The 20,220-nt window shown below is 32.3% G+C and overlaps 4 protein-coding genes and 1 pseudogene across 4 annotated transcripts; all 5 read left to right on the top strand.

Moving 5' to 3' along the window:
• Positions 1 to 415: 415 nt before the first annotated feature.
• On the top strand, positions 416 to 3,372 carry LOC111691295 (carbonyl reductase [NADPH] 1-like). The gene is made up of 4 exons (XM_023453953.1): positions 416 to 632; positions 691 to 951; positions 1,202 to 1,440; positions 2,982 to 3,372. Exons 1-4 carry the CDS (start codon positions 609 to 611, stop codon positions 3,295 to 3,297), a joined length of 840 nt encoding a protein of 279 aa, XP_023309721.1. The 5' UTR covers positions 416 to 608; the 3' UTR covers positions 3,298 to 3,372.
• Positions 3,373 to 6,123: 2,751 nt separating this feature from the next.
• LOC108905084 lies at positions 6,124 to 7,760 on the top strand (annotated as a pseudogene).
• Positions 7,761 to 10,774: 3,014 nt separating this feature from the next.
• On the top strand, positions 10,775 to 12,658 carry LOC108905083 (carbonyl reductase [NADPH] 3-like). Its single transcript, XM_018707857.2, has 4 exons — positions 10,775 to 11,266; positions 11,324 to 11,584; positions 11,901 to 12,151; positions 12,209 to 12,658. Exons 1-4 carry the CDS (start codon positions 11,243 to 11,245, stop codon positions 12,540 to 12,542), a joined length of 870 nt encoding a protein of 289 aa, XP_018563373.1. The 5' UTR covers positions 10,775 to 11,242; the 3' UTR covers positions 12,543 to 12,658.
• A 1,607-nt stretch (positions 12,659 to 14,265) lies between these two features.
• LOC108905036 (carbonyl reductase [NADPH] 3-like) lies at positions 14,266 to 16,011 on the top strand. Its single transcript, XM_018707803.2, has 4 exons — positions 14,266 to 14,357; positions 14,411 to 14,671; positions 15,300 to 15,550; positions 15,608 to 16,011. The coding sequence occupies exons 1-4, from the start codon at positions 14,334 to 14,336 to the stop codon at positions 15,939 to 15,941; spliced, it is 870 nt and encodes a 289-aa protein (XP_018563319.2). The 5' UTR covers positions 14,266 to 14,333; the 3' UTR covers positions 15,942 to 16,011.
• A 1,504-nt stretch (positions 16,012 to 17,515) lies between these two features.
• LOC108905085 (carbonyl reductase [NADPH] 3-like) lies at positions 17,516 to 19,255 on the top strand. The gene is made up of 4 exons (XM_018707859.1): positions 17,516 to 17,766; positions 17,815 to 18,075; positions 18,203 to 18,441; positions 18,863 to 19,255. The coding sequence occupies exons 1-4, from the start codon at positions 17,743 to 17,745 to the stop codon at positions 19,179 to 19,181; spliced, it is 843 nt and encodes a 280-aa protein (XP_018563375.1). The 5' UTR covers positions 17,516 to 17,742; the 3' UTR covers positions 19,182 to 19,255.
• The last annotated feature ends 965 nt before the right edge of the window (positions 19,256 to 20,220 follow it).

Genomic DNA, 20,220 nt, shown 5'->3' with positions numbered 1-20,220 from the left:
GCGCGACTAATGCGTGAATGCGACTATGGATGGAGTCACAAAACATAACATAAGCCTTGTTTATGTGTGTGTAAGTATGTATGTACATAAATAAGGATTTAAGGAATAGATATGGAGTTTAAGGTCATTATTGACTGTATATAGGATAACTAAACTACTTAACTTACCAATGATTCGTTCCTGAAAATGTCACGTACAAGGTCGCAAAATCATCTGTTTCCGTAAATATTCAACGATTTTGTTTTCTAAAAATAATTTAGATAACTCAACCTACATACAAATTTATCATGAAATTGTTTTCGCATATTGTTTTTCTATTTGTCTGTGTAGTATCAATAAATGTTTAGAGATATGTACAAAAACGAGAACATAACAGGAACGTACTTCAATTTCAGTTCAGTTCAGTTGACAATCTGCCACATCTGTCACTGTCAGAATAATACCTAACATAATAAATTCAAAATAATTATACTAACCATAGATAAAATATATTGATACTAACTCTTATCTATGAATTATACAAACGACTGGAAAAACTGTATTATATGTTTTGTGGGAAAAACTATTCCTGAGTAAAATGTATAACTTTACCTGACCAACTATTTACGATGTCAACCCAAAAAGTTGCTGTGGTAAGTATTTAATTCCAAAAGATATAAAAAAAGATATTGAATTTTTTTTTCTAAACAGGTTACAGGGGGCAACAAAGGTATTGGATATGCAATAGTTAAGGGCCTTTGCGAGAAATTTAAGGGTGCTGTATATTTAACAGCTAGAGATGTTGGTAGAGGAGAAGCAGCAGTTAAGAAATTGAAGGAACTTGGTTTCAACCCTCTATTCCATCAACTGGACATTACAGACCAGTCTAGTGTTGACAAATTCAAGGAATATATTAAATCAAACCATGGGGGCATAGATATTTTGGTTAATAATGCTGCTATAGCCTATTTGGTATGCTGAGTAAAATAAATTATTGTTTATTAAAATTGCAAAAGCAAAATGAAGTAGATAAGGTAGAAATGCCTACCATTTTGATCCCAAAATATTTTTCGATTTTAATTTTTCACAATTAAGTTCCACTTAGGGAACTTGTCTGTTTGCAACGTTCACAAAGGATTATATTTTTTAAATATTTAAAGCAACCAGGTACTCTTTTATTAAATAAATTATGTTGATTCAACTTAATGATGACTATGTTTAGGGTAATGCAACTATACCTGAAGGCCAACAAGCTGAAGAAACCATAAAAGTCAACTATTTCGGGACACTAAGAGTATCTGAGGCACTTTTCCCACTATTACGCAATAATGCCAAGGTTGTAAATATTTCCAGCTCTGCTGGTCATCTTAGCATGATCTCATCTGCAGACTTGAAGGCAAAATTGGGCGATTCTAACTTGACCATTCCAGACCTGAACAACTTGATGGAAAAATTCGTAAAGTATGTAATAATAGTTTATCTTTTATTATTTTTACATATTATCTATCTTTGGTTTTTAGCCTTTAAGTTGAATGCAAGCAAAATTGTTTACACTGTTTGATGTACTGAAGAATAATACAAATACAATCGAAGTGTGAAAAGTTAATAATATATATTGTGGTTTTCGTTGTTTGTCGCCGTGATAAATTACAATTTATCAGTTATTTGTTGAATTGTGTCAGACTTCTACAAAATAAAATAATTTGGTTATATTAATTTATAGTGATGTGAGTGAAAATATATAACAAATTGATATATATCAATTTTTGATACATATCAGCTATTATATTTATGTTAATAGCTGATATATATCAATTTTCCCGCCATTTCATGAATAAAGCCAAATTTCAAACATAACCTTACATTTTAAAACTAAAAACTTGTGGTGTGGTAGGCTTGAGTTGGACTGTAGTAGCTCTTGGGTACCTGGAATATCTCCGTCAAAAATGAATATAAAAATCTGAAATTTTAGGGGTGTACTATAGATGGGAAGAACTAAGAGCGCACGTAATTTCAAGTCACCCCTTCCACCCTAGGGGGTGACGGGTGGTTTTTTTAGATGTACCCTACTCATTTTGCGAGTTTCGGATTCTATGCGTAAAACTACCCCCGAAAGCGCGTTCTTGCCGAATTCGCACAAAAACCAAACCACCACCCTCGTATGGATTTTGTCGTTTTTTCGATGAGCATTTTTCTCCTTCAAAAATAAATATAGAAATCTGAAATTTTAGGGGTGTACTATAAGTGGGGAGACCTAAGAGCGAACCTGATTTCAACTGGCCCTTTCCACCTTAGTAGGTGCAGAGGGGGTGAGGGGTGGTCTTTTAGACGTACCCCCAAGAACGCGTTTCTGGGGGTAGTTTTACGCGTACAATCCGAAAATCGCAAAATAAATAGGGTACGTCTAAAAAAAACCTTCACCCCACCCCCTAGGGTGGAAGGGGTGAGTTGAAATTACGTGCGCTCTTAGGTCTCCCCATTTATAGTACACCCCTAAATTTTCAGATTTTTAAGTACTACTTTAAAGCAGTTTCTTTATTATCATAAGTTTTTGATAATTTTTATTTCAATTTTTATCTTTAATTTTTTTTAAGTACGTATTGTGATATACAAAGACTAAATTTTCTTGTTCTAGAAATTTCCCATTTTTTATTTCTGGGTTGATAAAACTAAATTGCTAATAAACAGCGTACTTGCTTATAAACAGTCAGTAGCACGCAACAAAAATTAGAAGTCAGTATGATAAAAAAAATATAAAATTCCAATCTAAATATGAAAAAAAAAAAAGATCACTTGATAACTTTTCTTAAAGTTCATATATATGACATGTATTTGGTGTCAAATTAATCAGCAAGGCATTAGCAATATAAAAAAACTAATTTGAATATAGTTTTTTTTTAACAAAATTCATCTGATATATATAATGATATATATTTTGATATATATCACCCAAAACTAAATAGCATGCTATTTTACATCACTATTAATTTATCATCATTTAGGGATGCCAAAGAGGGCAAAGCAAAATCAGAAGGTTGGCGTCATGCTTACTTCGTGTCCAAAGTAGGACTGAGCGCCCTGACCTTTATCCAACAGAGATTGTTCGATAAGGAACAACCGAACAGGAATATTGCGGTCAACGCTGTGCATCCCGGCTACATAAACACTGACTTGAACAATCACCAAGGACCGTTAACTATTGAAGAAGGCGCAAAAGCTCCCCTTTATTTGGCTCTTACGGCTGATTTCAAAGGAAAATACGTCTGGCACGATTGTAAAATTGTTGACTGGTATGGAACTATACCTTCGTTGTATTAAATTGCAACAAAGATGTTTTTTGTATTTACATGTTGATTTTGTACTTTTAAGTTTAAAATATATATTTTAGCAGCATTTTATTGTATTTTTCTTTGGAATACACACACCGACATTTAAAAATGAGTAGGAAATCGTTATGTTGATTCTATGCAATGAATCCACTATTTTCAAGATAGTGATGTGAATGTGAAAATGGTCTTACTTTAAAAGGTTGTAAGAGATATTTTCTTTTAAATTAACTGAAGAAAAGTAAGGTGCACATCAGTTTTTACTCAACGGTATGCTTCAAGCAGTTCTTTGAATTTTATGTTGTACTGTATTTTAAAAAATGGACTAAACCAAAAGTAGCACAACAAAAATTTGTATATACAGGGTGTCTCATAATTAGCTTCCAACCCTGAACAGGCCGATTCTATGATCAAAACTAAGTAAAAAAGTTCATATGAACATGGGTCCGGAAATGCTTCCTAAGGGCACAGGGACCCATTGAAGAGGGAGGAATGGAAATCATTTTTTTGCAATATCTCTCAATTGCGTTGTGATAAATGAATGAAATTTGGTATACACAGCTAAATTTTGATGAGCAATTTGATGGACTAATCAATTTATTTCCACAAGGTCCATTGGGGTGGGTACGGGGGGGCCCTTGGTACTTTGTGTGTGTAACTTTTTCATCTTTGACTTTTTAACAAATTGGACAGCAAATTCCGTTTTCCCGAACTGTTTTACGTTAAAAAGGTACTCTTGTTTCAAATCGTTATCTTTAACGGTTTCTGAGAAAATCGCTCTTGAATTAATCCCACTTTGGTCAATTTCATAATAATTTAAACAAAAAGCTCAGAGGGAGCAGGTCTAGTTAGATACAAATGGTGTTAGAAAATAGTTATCAGATGCTAGCCTACCATAACAACTATACTGATGCTGGGCCACATATACAACAATGTACCAGAATTTATTATTGTCCTGTATCCTGTATCGTTTAAAGAAAACAAATAACATATTTGAAATTAAAATACTTAATAGAGTATAAAAAAATATGGGACGTAGTATAAAGCCCTGGAGTACTCATAATGTTTGTGCGAATTAGTTAAACTTAATCCTACGAGCTTATATGTACAGTGTATTTCACTTAAAGCTGGGACACCTCCGTATTTAGGATGGCGGTGGTCGATTCCCAAAATTCTTTTTTTTATGTGGTAGTACTCAGAGAGGCCTACTTTTTGATATTATATTTTTTGACATGTGATCTTTTTTACGGCCTACTATCATTAAGAAAAGACCCTCAAAAATTAAAAAATATATTAGGCATATTTTTAAGAAAGAAGTGGATACCATTTTCGATTTTATTACGCCTGAAAACTCTAAATACAAAATTTCATTATTATAGCTTTCACAGGGTGTTCACAAAATAGGTGCAAACTTCGAAAAATTCCACGTATTGCAGCGGAAAATATTTTCAAAATATTTTTACATAATTTTATTAACCGAAGGTATATCCATGCAGTTTCATTGATTTCACTCATACAGGGTGCTATATTACTATTTTTCCATTAGTCCTCCATCATTTGGTATGCACTGTTCCAAAGTAGCCAAAAGAACGTTTAATTAATTTTCTTCAATTAATGGTCTTTTTTTCCTAACATTTTTGCAATAAATTACAGTACCGGAATTATCAAAACGATCCATTACTTTTCTAAATGTTCGTACACTGGGCTGCCTTCTCTGTGGATAGCGTTGATGATAAATTCGCGTTGCTAATAAAATATTTTTATCACTTGCACCCAACACATAAATCGTTATCAACCATTTCTGCTTGAGAAAAGTTAGTATTTAGTTATTTAATTAAAAGTATTTTTAAACTTACAACCCTGTAGTTTACACTATTGACAATTAAACAACAGTAAACTTGCAGATTTTGTTATTTTATGTCAAACTCATGGCCTACTAGAGTAATAAAAAGTAAAATCTGCAAAATTAAAGAGGTTTTGCTAGAAAAGTTCCAATATTTCCGAAAATAGTGATTTTAGGCATAGGGTATTATTTACAAAAGTTGTAAGTAATTAACATATTAATACAAAAATAAAATAATATACCAGGTGTTTCATTTAAAAAAATCGAGAAAATGTCCTTCGAGATTCGCTAAACTGCGGTTTATGTGTAGAACACCCTGTTCAAAATTATAAAGATTTTGCTATTTTGTTGTTTGTCTACATCTTTGGTTCGCATGCCTACAAAATATTTTTTCTTAATTACTGGTAGTACCCGCACAGTGGATAGATTTACAGGACCCTGTCCCAGCGAAAATTATCTTATTTTTTCAAATAACTTGGCATCGCCACATCTCGAATACAAAAAACAAATACATTGCTGGAAAGAGAATTTTCTGTAGAATACAAATTAGTAAAAATATACAGAGTGTTCCTTTTAAGAAAAACCACCTTAAAGATGCCCCGCCCTAATGCATCACCCTGTATATTCCAAAATATTTTTAAAATGTGAACTTTTTTAAGTACATCACTGCCATATATATTTCTTTTCAAATCTTTATAATAAGGGAGATATTGAACTTTGATACACTATTGGGCCACCCATGCTGGGATAGTCCGTAAAAATGCCACATTTTGGACAAGGTCGCAAAATAATCTATGTTTTCGTAAATATTATCAACAATTTTTTTTGTCAAGAGAATTTAGATAACTATTAACCTACAGACAAATTTATCATAAAGTTGTCTTTCGGATATTGTTTTTCTATTTCCTAATTTTCTAGTATCAGTAAATGTTTATAGATACAAAAATATGTATAAATACGAGAACATAAAAGGAACGTATTTCAATCTCAGTTGACAATTTGCCAGATCAGTCAGAATAATATCTGACCTAACACAACAAATTCAAAATAATTATGTAAAATACTAGAAAAACTATTCCTAATATTCTTTTATTCATGAGTAAACTGTATAACTTTACCTGATCAACTATTTACGATGTCAACCCAAAAAGTTGCTGTGGTAAGTACTTAATTCCAACATATTTAAAAAAAATCATTGAATTTCCTTTTCAAAACAGGTTACAGGGGGCAACAAAGGTATTGGATATGCCATAGTTAAGGGCCTTTGCGAGAAATTTAATGGTGCCGTGTATTTAACAGCTAGAGATGTTGGTAGAGGAGAAGCAGCAGTTAAGAAATTGAAGGAACTTGGTTTCAACCAACCATTCAACCATTCCATCAACTGGACATTACAGACCAGTCTAGTGTTGACAAATGCAAGGAATATATTAAATCAAACCATGGGGGCATAGATCTTTTGGTTAATAATGCTGCTACTGTCTATTGGGTATGCCGAGTTCCATAAATTATTGTTTATTAAAATCTTATAATTGCAAAAGCAAAATGAAGTAGTTAGATAAGTTTATTCCAAAATATTTTCCAATTTTAATTTTTCACATAATTAAGTTCTACTTTGGAAACTTGTCTGTTTGCAACGTTCGCAAAGGATTATAATATTTTGAAAATATTATTTAAAACTAAACTAGATACTTTTTTGTGAAATAAATTGTGGATTCAACTTAGCAATGATGACTATGTTTAGGATAATGCAACTATACCTGCAGGCCAACAAGCTGAAGAAACTGTAAAAGTTAACTATTTCGGGACACTAAGAGTATCTGAGGCACTTTTCCCACTATTACGCAATAATTCCAAAGTTGTAAATATTTCAAGCTCTGCTGGCCATCTTAGCCTAATCTCATCTGCAGACTTGAAGGCAAAATTGGGCGATTCTAACTTGACCATTCCAGACCTTAACAAATTGATGGAAAAATTCGTAAAGTACGTAATAATAGTTTTATCATTATTTTTACATATTATCTGCATTGTATGACTATAATAATTAATTGCCAATATCGCTTGTTTGTTTTTGTAAAAAGTTAATAATATAAATTGTGGTTTTCGTTGTTTGTCGCCGTGATAAATTACAATTTATCAGTTATTTGATGAATTTTGTCAGACATAAAATTGCTACAAAATAAAATTATATAGATTTAGTTATATTAATTTGTCATCATTTAGGGACGCCAAAGAGGGCAAAGCGGAATCAGAAGATTGGTCTCATGCTTACGTCGTGTCCAAAGTAGGAGTGAGTGCCTTAACCTTTGCCCAACAGAGATTGTTCGATAAGGAACAACCGAACAGGAATATTGCGGTCAACGCTGTGCATCCCGGCTACGTAGATACCGACATGAGCAATCACCAAGGACCGTTGACTCTTGAAGAAGGGGCAAAAGCACCCCTTTATTTGGCCCTTACGGCTGATTTCAAAGGAAAATACGTCTGGCATGATTGTCAAATTGTGGACTGGTATGGAACTGCACCTTCGTTGTATTGAATTGCAACAAAGATGTTTTTTTTATTTACATGCTGATTTTGTACATATAACTTTGGAATATATATTTTTGCAGCAATTTATGTATTTGTCTTCGAAATACCCACACCGATATACAAATATGTATAAGTAGCATTCATTATATTGATTCTATGCAATGAATCTAATATTTTTAAGACAGTGGTACCACTATTCAAATGGTCCTACTTTAAAAGGTTTTAAGGGATATTTTCTTTTAAATTAATTTAAGAAAAGTAAAGGGCGCTTCAGTTTTTACTAAAATGTCATGCTATGCTTCAAGCAGTTCTTAGAATTTAAAAAATTGCGACAACAAAAAATCTGTATATACAGCAATGTCATTTAACATTTCTAGCACAGGTAAAGCAGACTTGCTATCAAAATAAATGAAATAGACTCCCGAGTTTGAAAACCGATATTAAGAAAATGTATTGGCAAAAAAAATTCAAATTTGGACCATGTGTAGCCTCACTATTACTCTATTGTATGCTAAAATTTCATTAGTTTCGTTATTCCATTTTTTAGTTATTAATGAAAATGTTGAAAAAATCACTGTTTTCTGCCTACAAAATTGATACCTCTCAGTTTAACCTGTTGTAATTTTTTTGTTAATTGATAAAAAAATTCCAAACTTTTACTGAGGATAAGTCGAACTATTGTCATTAGTACTTTGAAGGTCATTTGTCTCAAAAGCTCTTCTTTTTTTTTATTTTTAAGCAAAACAGAAGGGAGTGCTATCTTTGTAAATACAGTACAATCTCACTAATCTGGCACCATTAAAAACCTAAGAGTGCCGGAGTACTAGAAAGTTCGGATTAATGGAAAATGTATATGTAAACAGTATTAAATTAAAAAACTTTACTTTTAATTGTTTATTAACAAAGATATTGGTACATAGATACATACATATTACAGTTGTATATGCATATAGGTATATGTATATTGTAATGTTTTTATGTTTCTGTAAAATAATCTTTCAACTAAACTATAACTGTATAAACTGTATTCTTCATGAATCAAGGCTAACATGATTAGTTTTCGAAATATTTGAAAAAAATCGAAATTTTGGAAATCCGTTTTTGTTTAATTTCATCCTTGTTTGAGGAGATATTGAAAAACGAAGAACACTTTCTCATGGCCACTTTTTGTCCTCTATCAAATGGCATAATCAATTTTTATATATAACGTTTCGCCTCTCCCGAACCATCAACTTCATTTTTTTAAATACGACCCTGTAAATTTTATAACATTTTTTGCAAGCCTTCATGACCGCCAATATTGTCCTGTCTCAGCATGAACCAGATTCAGACATTTTGTCTCGAAAAATCATTTTCAATGTATTCGTCCCAAATTTATCTAATTTTTTAATTTAGATTTCTATGTTTATTGAATTATCGTACACTCTAAGTGTCGTTAAACTCTGTGACACTTGTGAAATCCACCTAGTTTTTTAACCTATTACTATCACACGTTACAATAAAACGTTATTCGTGTTTTAATCTCTATCATCTGGTCATACATAACTCGAATATGTTGTTGCAACCAAATTAAAAAACATTATTACAATTCTAATTTCATTATGACAAATTCATTCTTAAAAATGCATATGGACAACCAAAACTCCAAATGAATATTATACTTTAAAAAATTACAGTAAATGTTCGAAAACGTTTCCGTTTTGGCAAAATTTCAGTTTTCTTTTAAATATTTCAAAAACTAATGTTAACCTTGATTTTGAGGCAGGCAGTGGGTGAGAAGTATATTTCCTGATTGCAGAAAACTACAAATAAGGTAGGCCTGGGCGCCAGCCGAAACAAATCGACAAAAGGGAAGAGGAGCGTAAGACTTACACAAAATTTTGATCTTAAAATGCTTAAAAACTTTAATGTGAGCTAAAATGTATAAAATTCTATGACTTCGATTAATCAGGTAATGATTTTGTGAAAATGATTAATTAAATAAGTACTTAAAATTACTTAGATACTACTATATAAATAGATGAACATTATTTAACATATTTAATTATTAACAAATGAGTGGGTATTATTTAGGTATCAATTACACGGTAGAGAAATAGTCTTCGTGCAGGTGTTATACGCCAGGTAAGTATTTATCTTACATTAGTGTATATGCAACTCAAAATGAGCATGAAAAAATAAAACATATTAAATCCCCAGATAACAGCTGTTATTCGGTTTATAAAACATACTATGTATCTGTTATACGTAGTATAATTTTATTGACATCAAAAGCCAAAATGGCATATGTCAATTACCATCTCAGACCAATAAATATTATTATAATTAGGTAAATAAATTGTTCATATATTTGTTCTCTAATAAATATTTGTGAGAAATAGATTGTTAAAAAAATTGTAGAACTTGCAGCACAGAAAATCTAAAGTTTCAAGGCAAAATGGTCGACGATAACAGCTCTCCACTACTTCTTTAGGGTTTGCACAAGACAGCAAAATGTCATAACAAATGAAAATGTACGCACAGCCTTAGGATCACGTAATCAAGACAGCTCACCAAGTGCCTTCGGCTTACGTAAAATACAGCGGCTACACGGCTACTTTTTCTAAGGTATCGGGTCAGGTAAGTATAGGACAGGCAAAAGACTCAGCTATCCATGTGACATAATTTTCTTCTTTAATTTTTCAGGCTCATTTATTGCTCAACATCAACAAGAACAGCAATAGCATTAACTACAGTATCAGGGAGGAATTTCGAGAAACGCCCATGTACAACGTTGGATAGAAACTCTAATTAACAGTTTCGTACGTATATCTTAAGATTCCTAAGACCTACAAAAACCAAATCGTCTAAACAAAACGTGCCAAATACAATTGCGGGTAACAAATAATTATCAAATTATGCATTTTTCAAATAATGAAACACTCACCCTATCCCTTTAAAGAAAAGAATTACAATTATTGATTAAGTTTATATATATGTATGTGGAGCAACTGCCATTTGAGGTTTCTAGCACAGATAGGGAACATCTAGTCTATTGGTAAAAAAAAAGGTAGTAGCCTAACAACTAAACTGATATTAGGCCACAACTAAACTGATGCTGGACCACATACTATAATGTACCAGAAATTATAATTGACTTAAATCATTCGCAATAGACGAATAATAATGTTTAATATATCTTGTATAACAAAAAAAATGTGCGATCTCAATGGAGAACCAGTAGTTTCAATCACCAATTCTCTTAGAGAGAAACGATACTACAGAAGAGATATTAAGGAGAGAACTTGATTAATTAATTCCGTGGTTTTGCAAATACAACCTTGACCATGCCTTTTAATATTTTCGATGACCTGTAGAAATCAAAACCACATCTAAAGCTATCGATCTCTTGTATTTGCTTGTGGTTGATGTTAATAATACGACATTATCGATTGTTTTTCAATACTGAGACAACAAAGCAACCCGATATAAAAGCAATAAATCATGAACGAAGCCACTGTAGTTGATGTACGGAAGTAAAAGACCACTCTATAACACGATTTTTCTTGTGTGAGTGGTATTGAAGATGCCAACTGAGAAAATCGCTGTGGTAAGTAAATTTGTTATAAACCACACGCTAAAACCATATATTGTTGATTTTTATAAGGTAACCGGGGCCAATAAGGGAATAGGCTTTGCGATAGTAAAGGGTCTATGCGAAAGATTTCAAGGGTCTGTTTATTTGACATCGAGAAATGAAGAAAAAGGAAAAACGGCAGTAGCGAAGCTAAAAGAGTTGGGTTTTAACCCGCTATACCATCAACTGGATATTGCTGATCAGACCAGTGTGGATAATTTCAAAGAACACATTCGAACCGCTCATGGGGGATTGAATTTGTTGATTAACAATGCTGCTGTTTTGTATCGGGTAAGAGTAGAAACTTTATATGCTTGGAGTTTGTGGTTCTCTTGTAGACGGAATAAGAAATTATCTCTCACAGAAATATCATATGGTTAAATTAGAAAATGTTATATCTAACAAAATCACAAAGGTTTCAGGTGTATCCCAAGGCTCTCACTTTGAACCATTGTTCTTTAATGTCTTTCTAAGTGATATTTTTATTGTTTGAAATAATTTTAAATCATTCTCAATTATAACTGGCCAACAATTTTTTTAGTCATTACGATTTTTACATTTCACTTTCTGCTTTTGTAAGTCAGTTTTTAAGTAATCTCAAATTTAGTTGTCAGATCCACCGCAACCAGCTGCCGAACTCGCAAGGCTTGCAGAGAACACCCTAAATATCAATTACTACGGCACCAAACGCATATGTGAAGCGTTATTTCCATTGTTACGCAACAATGCCAAAGTTGTAAACGTGTCGAGTTCAGCTGGTCATCCGTCTAGAATTCCCTTGGCAAGTTTAAGAGCAAAATTCACTAATCGCGATTTGACTATTCCACAACTGGATCAACTTGTTGAAAAATTCCTCAGGTAAAATTACCAAAATATATATCTCAGGTCTTTATAATTCCCTGCATGTCGTTTTAGTGATGCCCGAGACAATAAAACAGAACAAGAAGGATGGGGTAAACTCCCTTATTGCGCCTACGTTATATCGAAAATCGCTGTTTCTGCATTTACAAATATCCAACAAAAAAGCTTTGATAAAGAAGTGCCCCACAGGAATATTTCCATCAATTCTGTTCATCCCGGTTGGATTAAAACGGACATAAACGATCAGGGTATTCAGACCGTTGAGCAAGGTGCCAGGGGGTCTCTTTATTTGGCGTTGGATGCAGAATTAAAGGGGAAATATGTCTGGTTTGACTGTCGTCTTGTGGACTGGTATGGAGAGACCTCGCCACCAAAACCGACAGCATAACAAATATTTGTTATAAATATTATTAGATAAAAATGAATTGGATATGAACAATACATACGGAACCATCGAACAAGTGTTTTATTTCTATTGAATCTTAAAAACAGATTATTTTTTTATGTGATTTATTTATTTATTTACACACCCCCGTGAGGTAATAGGAACAATTTGTTTAACATACATCATTTAAACTTTGCTGAATGATCAAGCAGTGTTACAGTGAGATAATTTTAGAATAAATTTTTAGGTCATCTGCATATAAACAGGTATTCAACATTCAACATTAAATGTTTAATAATATCATAAATAAAGAGTATAAAAATATAGGCTCAATTATACAGGGTGATTCACAAATGGTGACCAAAAATGAAACCTAGTATTCTTTGGTGAATTTTAAGGGAAGTCTTTCCTATAAATGTTTTATCTAGGACGCCTCATTAAAAAGATACAGGGTGTAAAACTTAAAATAAATATTTTAATTTTTTTAAATAATTTAAAAACCAGTAAGTGAAATACTTTTTAGTAATGAAAATGTAATTTATTCAAAATTTATTATTGCTTCAATCTGATGAAAAGCATTATTTATTGTTTCTTCTAACTGCTCAGGTGTATTAATTTGTTTAACGTATACATGTCGTTTAACAGCATCCCACAAAAAAATCCAGTGGGTTGAGGTCCGGTTTTTGAACAAAAAAACAAATAATTTCTGATTAATAATCGTTGATTTAGTGAACATTAAAGAAAATGTGTTGAAAAAAGATGAAAAATTTTTCATTAAACTGTTAATAACAGTGAAAATTGTTAATCAATTGAAAAACCCCTAAGATATTCCATGTATTTTGTTATTGTGAAACTCTATACAAAATTTCATGTCGATTTGTTGGAAACTTTTTGAATTATGTTTGTTGCCAGTTAAAAAAATGTGGTTTCTCAAAAAATACTTCGTATACGAAATTCGTTCCTATGTACATCTTCAATCAACGATGCCTGCACCATATAATTGGCCTTCTTGATGTGAAACCCAATCTGGCCTCTATAATAACTATCGCGTGCGTTCTCACGAGTTACAGTAAGCACTCCTGCAGTGCGTTGCGAGTGGTTGCGCTCCACCTTGAAGAAAACTCATATTCCAGATTTTTCCACCATCTAAAACTCTTTTCCTTTATTCTTCACATAAAGCGTTGTTTAAACAATTTATCCAAAAATCAATTTTTTCAAAGTTCTAAGGTGACTTTACCCCTTAAATAAAAAAAATTAAGGCGAGAAGAATTACAATTATTGATTAAGTTTGTATATCGTAGAGCAGCTGTCATAGTAGCCTAACCTAACAACTAAACTAATGCTAGACCATATATAATATGTACCGGAAATTATAATTGACAAATAATTCACAATAGACGAATAACAATGTTTAATATATCTTGTGTAACAAACAAACCGTGAGATCTCAATGCAGAAGCAATAGTTTCAATGACCAATTCTCTTAGAGAAAAACGATAATACACAAGAGATATTAAAGGAGAGAACTTGATTAATTAATATCGTGGTTTTGCAAATTCAACCTTGACCATGCCATTTAATATTTTTGACCTGTACAAATCAAAACCACATCCAAAGTTATCGATCTCTTGTATTTGCTTGTGGTCGATATTGATAATACAAAATTATCTATTGTTTTTCAATACTAAGACAACGAAGCAACCCAATATAAAAGCAATAAGTCATGAACGAAGCCACTGTAGTTGAACTACGGAAGTCTATAACACGATTTGTCTTGCGTGAGTGGTATTGAAGATGCCAACTGAGAAAATCGCTGTGGTAAGTATATTTGTTACAAACCACCCGGTAAAACCATTGTCGATTTTTATAAGGTAACTGGGGCCAATAAGGGAATAGGCTTTGCGATAGTAAAGGGTCTATGCGAAAGATTTCAAGGGTCTGTTTATTTGACATCGAGAAATGAAGAAAGAGGAAAGGCGGCAGTAGCGAAGCTGAAAGAGTTGGGTTTTAACCCGCTATACCACCAACTGGATATTGCCAATCAGACCAGTGTGGATAATTTCAAAGAACACATTCGAACAGCACATGGAGGATTGGATTTGTTGATTAATAATGCTGCCATTGGGTATCAGGTAAGAGTACAAGCCTTGTACCTTAGAAACTACCTAGTATAGAGAAAATTAATGGTGCTCGTTCTCCTATTTTCAGGTATTGCAGTTTTAATTTTTCTACATCATTATGGATTATATTTAACATACCTTTAAATCAAGGTGCTTTTCTTAAATTAGGCTTTATATCTCCCACTTTTAGAGAAGACCTTTTATTAATAATATATAATACAATAATTAATTAAGATCTTGTAGTTTGTGGTTCTCTTCTAGACTGAATCAGAAGTTTAGTGTCAGGTGTACCCCAAGGCTCTCACTTTAGACTGTTATTCTTTAGTATCTTTCTAAATGACATTTATGAATGCTGCCAATTTAAATTTTTATTGTTTGCAAATGATTTCAAATCACTCTCGATTATAACTGCCACTTAAACGATACGGATGCTTATCTTTCCAAATTTCAGGCTATATCATTTTTAAGGGTTAAAGGAAAGGTTGAACATATATACCACATAATTATTGAATTACTTATGTGTCTTGTCGTCGCTTTCTCCTCGAAAAAAAATAAAGATTTAAATTATTTTGCACCTACCTGCTTTCCACACTTAGATTTTATTTGCCCTTATGTAGCTTTCAAGTAATCTGAAATTTAGTTGACAGATCCACCGCAACCAGCCGCCGAACTTGCAAGACTAGCAGAGAACATCCTAAATATCAATTATTACGGCACCAAACGCATATGTGAAGCGTTATTTCCATTGTTACGCAACAATGCCAAAGTTGTAAATGTGTCGAGTTCAGCTGGTCATCCGTCTAGAATTCCCTTGGCAAGTTTAAGAGCAAAATTTACCAATCGTGATTTGACTGTTCCACAACTGGAACAACTTGTTCAAAAATTCCTTAGGTAAAATTTTCAAAATATACATCTTACGTCTTCATAATTCTCTGCATGTCGTTTTAGTGATGCCCGAGACAATAAAACAGAACAAGAAGGATGGGGTAAACTCCCTGGTTGCGCCTATCGAATATCGAAAACCGCTGTTACTGCCTTTACAAATATCCAACAAAAAAGCTTTGATAAAGAGGTGCCCCACAGGAATATTTCCATCAATTCCGTTCACCCGGGTTGGATTAAAACGGACCTAAATGATCAGGGTATTCAGACCGTTGAGCAGGGTGCCAGGGGGCCTCTTTATTTGGCGTTGGATGCAGAATTAAAGGGGAAATACGTCTGGTTAGACTGTAGTGTTGTGGACTGGTATGGAGACACCACTCCACCAAAACCAACAGCATAACAAATATTTGTTATAAATATTATTAGATAAAAATGAATTGGATATGAACAATACATACGGAACCATCGAACAAGTGTTTTATTTCTATTGAATCTTAAAAACAGATTATTTTTTTATGTGATTTATTTATTTATTTACACACCCCCATGAGATAATAGGAACAAACCTTAAATAAGCTACAAAAAATGTAATTTATAAAGACTAAACATTGAGTTTGAAGTATACACACCGTGACCACAACAATTTGAGTTTGAGAGCATTCAAAAAATCTTGCTAGAAGAAAACCTACTCTAAATAAGCTGATTTATTGTTAGTAATATTAAGAATATGTTCAATAACGATATCTTCTAAAACATTATTCCATGAGTGTCCCACACTGCTTAATTTATATTACTGAGCTTATATCTTTTTAATTCTTAGTATAAGACATAACATTAGCATTTTAAAAGATTTTAAGAAAAAATATTAAGGGTTTTTTGGCGAGAAAACCGCTAACCCGGTTAACTATAGTTTGTTGCGGTTTGCCGTTTTGGCGAGAAATGTTGTTAACCCGGTTTGGCAGAGTTTGCCTAACCATCAAACCGGACTTGTGGGTTGGTTTGGATCTTAAGTTAATATTTCTATCTTTGTTTATGTATTTTCTGTTTCGTACCTAGTAGTCACTACTTCGTTTTTTTAGAGGTTTGGATAGGTTAAGTTGTAAATAAAAAAATTTGGTAATGGATTCACTGCAAAAAATACAAAGTAATATTTGAAATTGATAATAAAAAAATAGTAATCGAGGATCCAAATAACTTTAATCGTTTATTAGATGGTAAATATGCATTTTATATATTGTACTGTATAGATCTTTATTAACTTCCTTTTAGACGATACATTTGCGTTTGAATAGATAATATTTGTGAACAAGGTAAACCCATTTTGATTTAATAACCATACATTAACGTTCTTTCATGGATCTGCATTTCAGATTAGGAATAACAACTATAGTATATAAGAAATAATTAAACAACTTGAGCTACGAGCACTATCATAGATTATAGGTTACGATTTCATTATTGATTAGATATCCAAACCAAAAGAATTTTTGCGAGTTCTGTCAAATGTTAACTCAAACTCTTAACACAATCAAACTCGAGCTAACCGGGTTTGATGTGGTTTGGCTCGCCAAAAAACCCTTAATGCCAAAAGGGATTAATGATATTCATAGCTGACAGGAGGAAGATGGTCACTCTTTGATTTTATAAGCAACGGTAAGGAATGATTCAAAGAGGTGTAACGTGTAACTAAAATTTAAACATAGTCCGCGAAATGGCACATTTTCAGACTAGATGGGAAGGCAAAATAATGAGTTCTATAAATATTATTCAACAATTTTATTTTGTGAAAATAATATAGATAGTTACCGACCTACTTATTTATCACAAAGATTGTTTTCATGTTTTCTCACATAGAGTGTTTCTATTTCCTACTTTTATTATATCAGTTAAATGACGTCAAGTGATACACAAAATATAAATAGGTGAACATAAAAGGAACGTACTTCGTACTTCAATACTTCAATTTCAGTTCGGTTGTTGCCTAGATAAATGATACTAGGTTGTTGGGTTGGTTGGTTAACAACAGTTGAGAATCTGTCAGAGTGATAATTAATTATCCTCTTTTTAATCTGTGGTGATAATAAAACCTAACCAAAAACAACAAATTAAATAAGTAGAAATAAAATATTATTACAGAATAGACGAAAAATACTACTCCTAATATTGTATTATTTGCCAGTAAACCATATAAGATTCTTAAGATGTCGACACAAAAAATTGCTGTGGTAAGTAACTGAAATAGATAAAAAACGTCAGTTTTCTTTTTGAAACAGGTTACAGGGAGTAACAAAGGCATTGGATATGCCATAGTTAAGGGCCTCTGTGAGAAATTTAATGGTTCTGTGTATTTAACAGCAAGAGATGTTGGTAGAGGAGAAGCAGCAGTTAATAAATTGAAAAAACTTGGCTTCAACCCTCTGTTTCACCAATTGGATATTTCAGACCAGTCTAGCATCGACAAATTTAAGGAATATATTCAATCAAAACATGGGGGCATAGATGTTTTGGTTAATAATGCTGCTATAGCGTTTAAGGTATATTGATTACAATAATTTATATATTGAAATCTTGTAATTGCATTAGCAAGATGTTTGCATCATTTTATAAAGGGTTGGATGTTTTTTTATATGAAAGCTTTAACTTAATGATGTTTATGTTTAGAATGACGCTACTGAACCTTTTGGCCAACAAGCGGAAGAAACCATAAAAGTTAACTATTTTGGGACACTAAGAGTATCTGAGGCACTTTTCCCATTGTTACGGAACAACGCCAAAGTTGTAAATGTTTCCAGCTCGCTTGGTCATCTCAGCAAAATTCCATCTGCGGACTTAAGGGTGAAATTAAGCGATTCTAACTTGACCATTCCAGATCTCAATAAATTGATGGAAAAATTTGTAAAGTATGTAATAACAGTTTATCTCTTCTTATTAATATCAGCTGGCAGCATATATCTCTGTCATATAGATTTTCAGTACTGAAATTTTTTAGTTATTTGACAAATACGCAAAAGTAACCGCATGACGACTAATAATTATCGATTTTGAATCAACTTAATAGTGTATATTGTCGGTTTGGTTGTTTGTCATTCTGATAAACTGCAACTTTTATGTTTTTGGAAAATGTTATCACAATCAAACAGAACCAAACTGACTTATAAACAACCACTACATTATTTAACAAATATTTAAGTACTCAAATTCCTTACATGTATAACTTAGATTAGATTTCCGAGACTTATTATTTGAACTTTGCCAAACATAAAATTTCTACAAAATGATACGAGATCAGAGATTCAGATAAATTAATTTACCATTATTTAGGGATGCCAAAGAGAACAAAACGCAATCAGAAGGTTGGGGTGACTCAGCTTACGCCGTTTGCAAAGTAGGAGTTAGTGCCTTAACCTTTGCCCAACAGAGGTTGTTTGATAAGGAACAACCGAACAGGAATATTGCGGTCAACGCCGTTCATCCGGGCTATGTAGATACCGACATGAGCAGTCATAAAGGAACTTTGACTATTGAAGAAGGGGCAAAAGCTCCTCTTTATGTGGCTCTAGAGGCTGATTTCAAAGGAAAGTATGTCTGGCGCGATTGTAAAATTGTCGACTGGTATGGAACTGCACCCTCAGGATATTAAGTTGCAACAGATTTTTTTGTATTTGTATGTTGATACCGTGCTTTCAATTTTGAAATATATATTTTAGCAGCAATTTTGTTGATATTTTTTTGACATACACACACCGATATACTTAAAAATTTCATGAAAATAAGTAGAAAATCGCCAAGTTAATTCTATATATTTCAGAAACATCCTATATAGTGGTTCTACTAATTACAAGATAATGATACGGTGCTAGCATATAAAAAACTGAGGAACATTTTTTTATAAGAATTATAATTTTTTGTCACCTGTAAAAATTTAAAATTATTGAAATAAACCCTTGTCCTAACAGGATCAGTAAAGGGTTATTTTTATGAAAATGGTTCTGCCTAAACAAAAATCTCACTGAGAAAAACAGACAAATATAAAATGTACAAAAAACACATCGCTTAAAAAGTTGTTGATGTTTTGAAAATATATCCGTTTTCATCTTCTGAACTTTTTTTGACTGCTTTTTAGTTGCTTTGACTAATCTCAAAAATCAAAAAAGTTCACAAGACGAAAACAGATAGAATTTCAAAACGTCAACTTTTTAAGTGACATGTTTTTTCTTTTTGTACTATATTTTGTATTTGTCTGCTTTTCTCAGTGTGATTTTGGTTTAGGCAAAACTATTTTCATAAAAATAACCCTCAACTAAAAAGTTGTCGAAAATTAATTAAATCTATTGATTTATATTAATTTGAATTACCTTTTTTAGCAGAAATCTATTATCACACGCTTCTTGTAGAAATCCCTCAATTTTCTCTTTCGTTAGAATTCTGGACTTTTTCGGACGGTATCCAACTGATTTGCTTTTTAAATATGGTATTAGTTTTGGAAATTTTCTGATATTTACATTTTTTTTTGGCATTCCTCTTTCTTTTTAACTTGGAATATACTGACCATAGCATAGTTTAATTTTATTAATTTTATGTTCGAAATATGCCAGTAATAATGCTTCAGACTCTTACTATACCGATAATCGGAAACTATACTTACCTACTATTGGTTATAAATCATTTGTCTTCGTATA

This window comes from Anoplophora glabripennis, unplaced genomic scaffold (assembly GCF_000390285.2).
Source record: "Anoplophora glabripennis isolate ALB-LARVAE unplaced genomic scaffold, Agla_2.0 scaffold129, whole genome shotgun sequence".
NCBI classification, from domain to species: domain Eukaryota; kingdom Metazoa; phylum Arthropoda; class Insecta; order Coleoptera; family Cerambycidae; genus Anoplophora; species Anoplophora glabripennis.
This window is presented reverse-complemented; position numbering and strand designations above follow the sequence as displayed.

Bases quoted from the DNA above. Each gene is read 5' to 3' on its own strand.
- LOC111691295 (XM_023453953.1), top strand. From the start codon at position 609: ATGTCAACCCAAAAAGTTGCTGTG. The intron at 633-690 runs GTAAGTATTTAA...TTTTCTAAACAG, and splicing joins CAACCCAAAAAGTTGCTGTG to GTTACAGGGGGCAACAAAGG. The intron at 1,441-2,981 runs GTATGTAATAAT...ATCATCATTTAG, and splicing joins TTGATGGAAAAATTCGTAAA to GGATGCCAAAGAGGGCAAAG.
- LOC108905083 (XM_018707857.2), top strand. From the start codon at position 11,243: ATGCCAACTGAGAAAATCGCTGTG. The intron at 11,267-11,323 runs GTAAGTAAATTT...GATTTTTATAAG, and splicing joins CAACTGAGAAAATCGCTGTG to GTAACCGGGGCCAATAAGGG. The intron at 12,152-12,208 runs GTAAAATTACCA...ATGTCGTTTTAG, and splicing joins CTTGTTGAAAAATTCCTCAG to TGATGCCCGAGACAATAAAA.
- LOC108905036 (XM_018707803.2), top strand. From the start codon at position 14,334: ATGCCAACTGAGAAAATCGCTGTG. The intron at 14,358-14,410 runs GTAAGTATATTT...GATTTTTATAAG, and splicing joins CAACTGAGAAAATCGCTGTG to GTAACTGGGGCCAATAAGGG. The intron at 14,672-15,299 runs GTAAGAGTACAA...TCTGAAATTTAG, and splicing joins ATGCTGCCATTGGGTATCAG to TTGACAGATCCACCGCAACC.
- LOC108905085 (XM_018707859.1), top strand. From the start codon at position 17,743: ATGTCGACACAAAAAATTGCTGTG. The intron at 17,767-17,814 runs GTAAGTAACTGA...TTTTTGAAACAG, and splicing joins CGACACAAAAAATTGCTGTG to GTTACAGGGAGTAACAAAGG. The intron at 18,076-18,202 runs GTATATTGATTA...GTTTATGTTTAG, and splicing joins ATGCTGCTATAGCGTTTAAG to AATGACGCTACTGAACCTTT.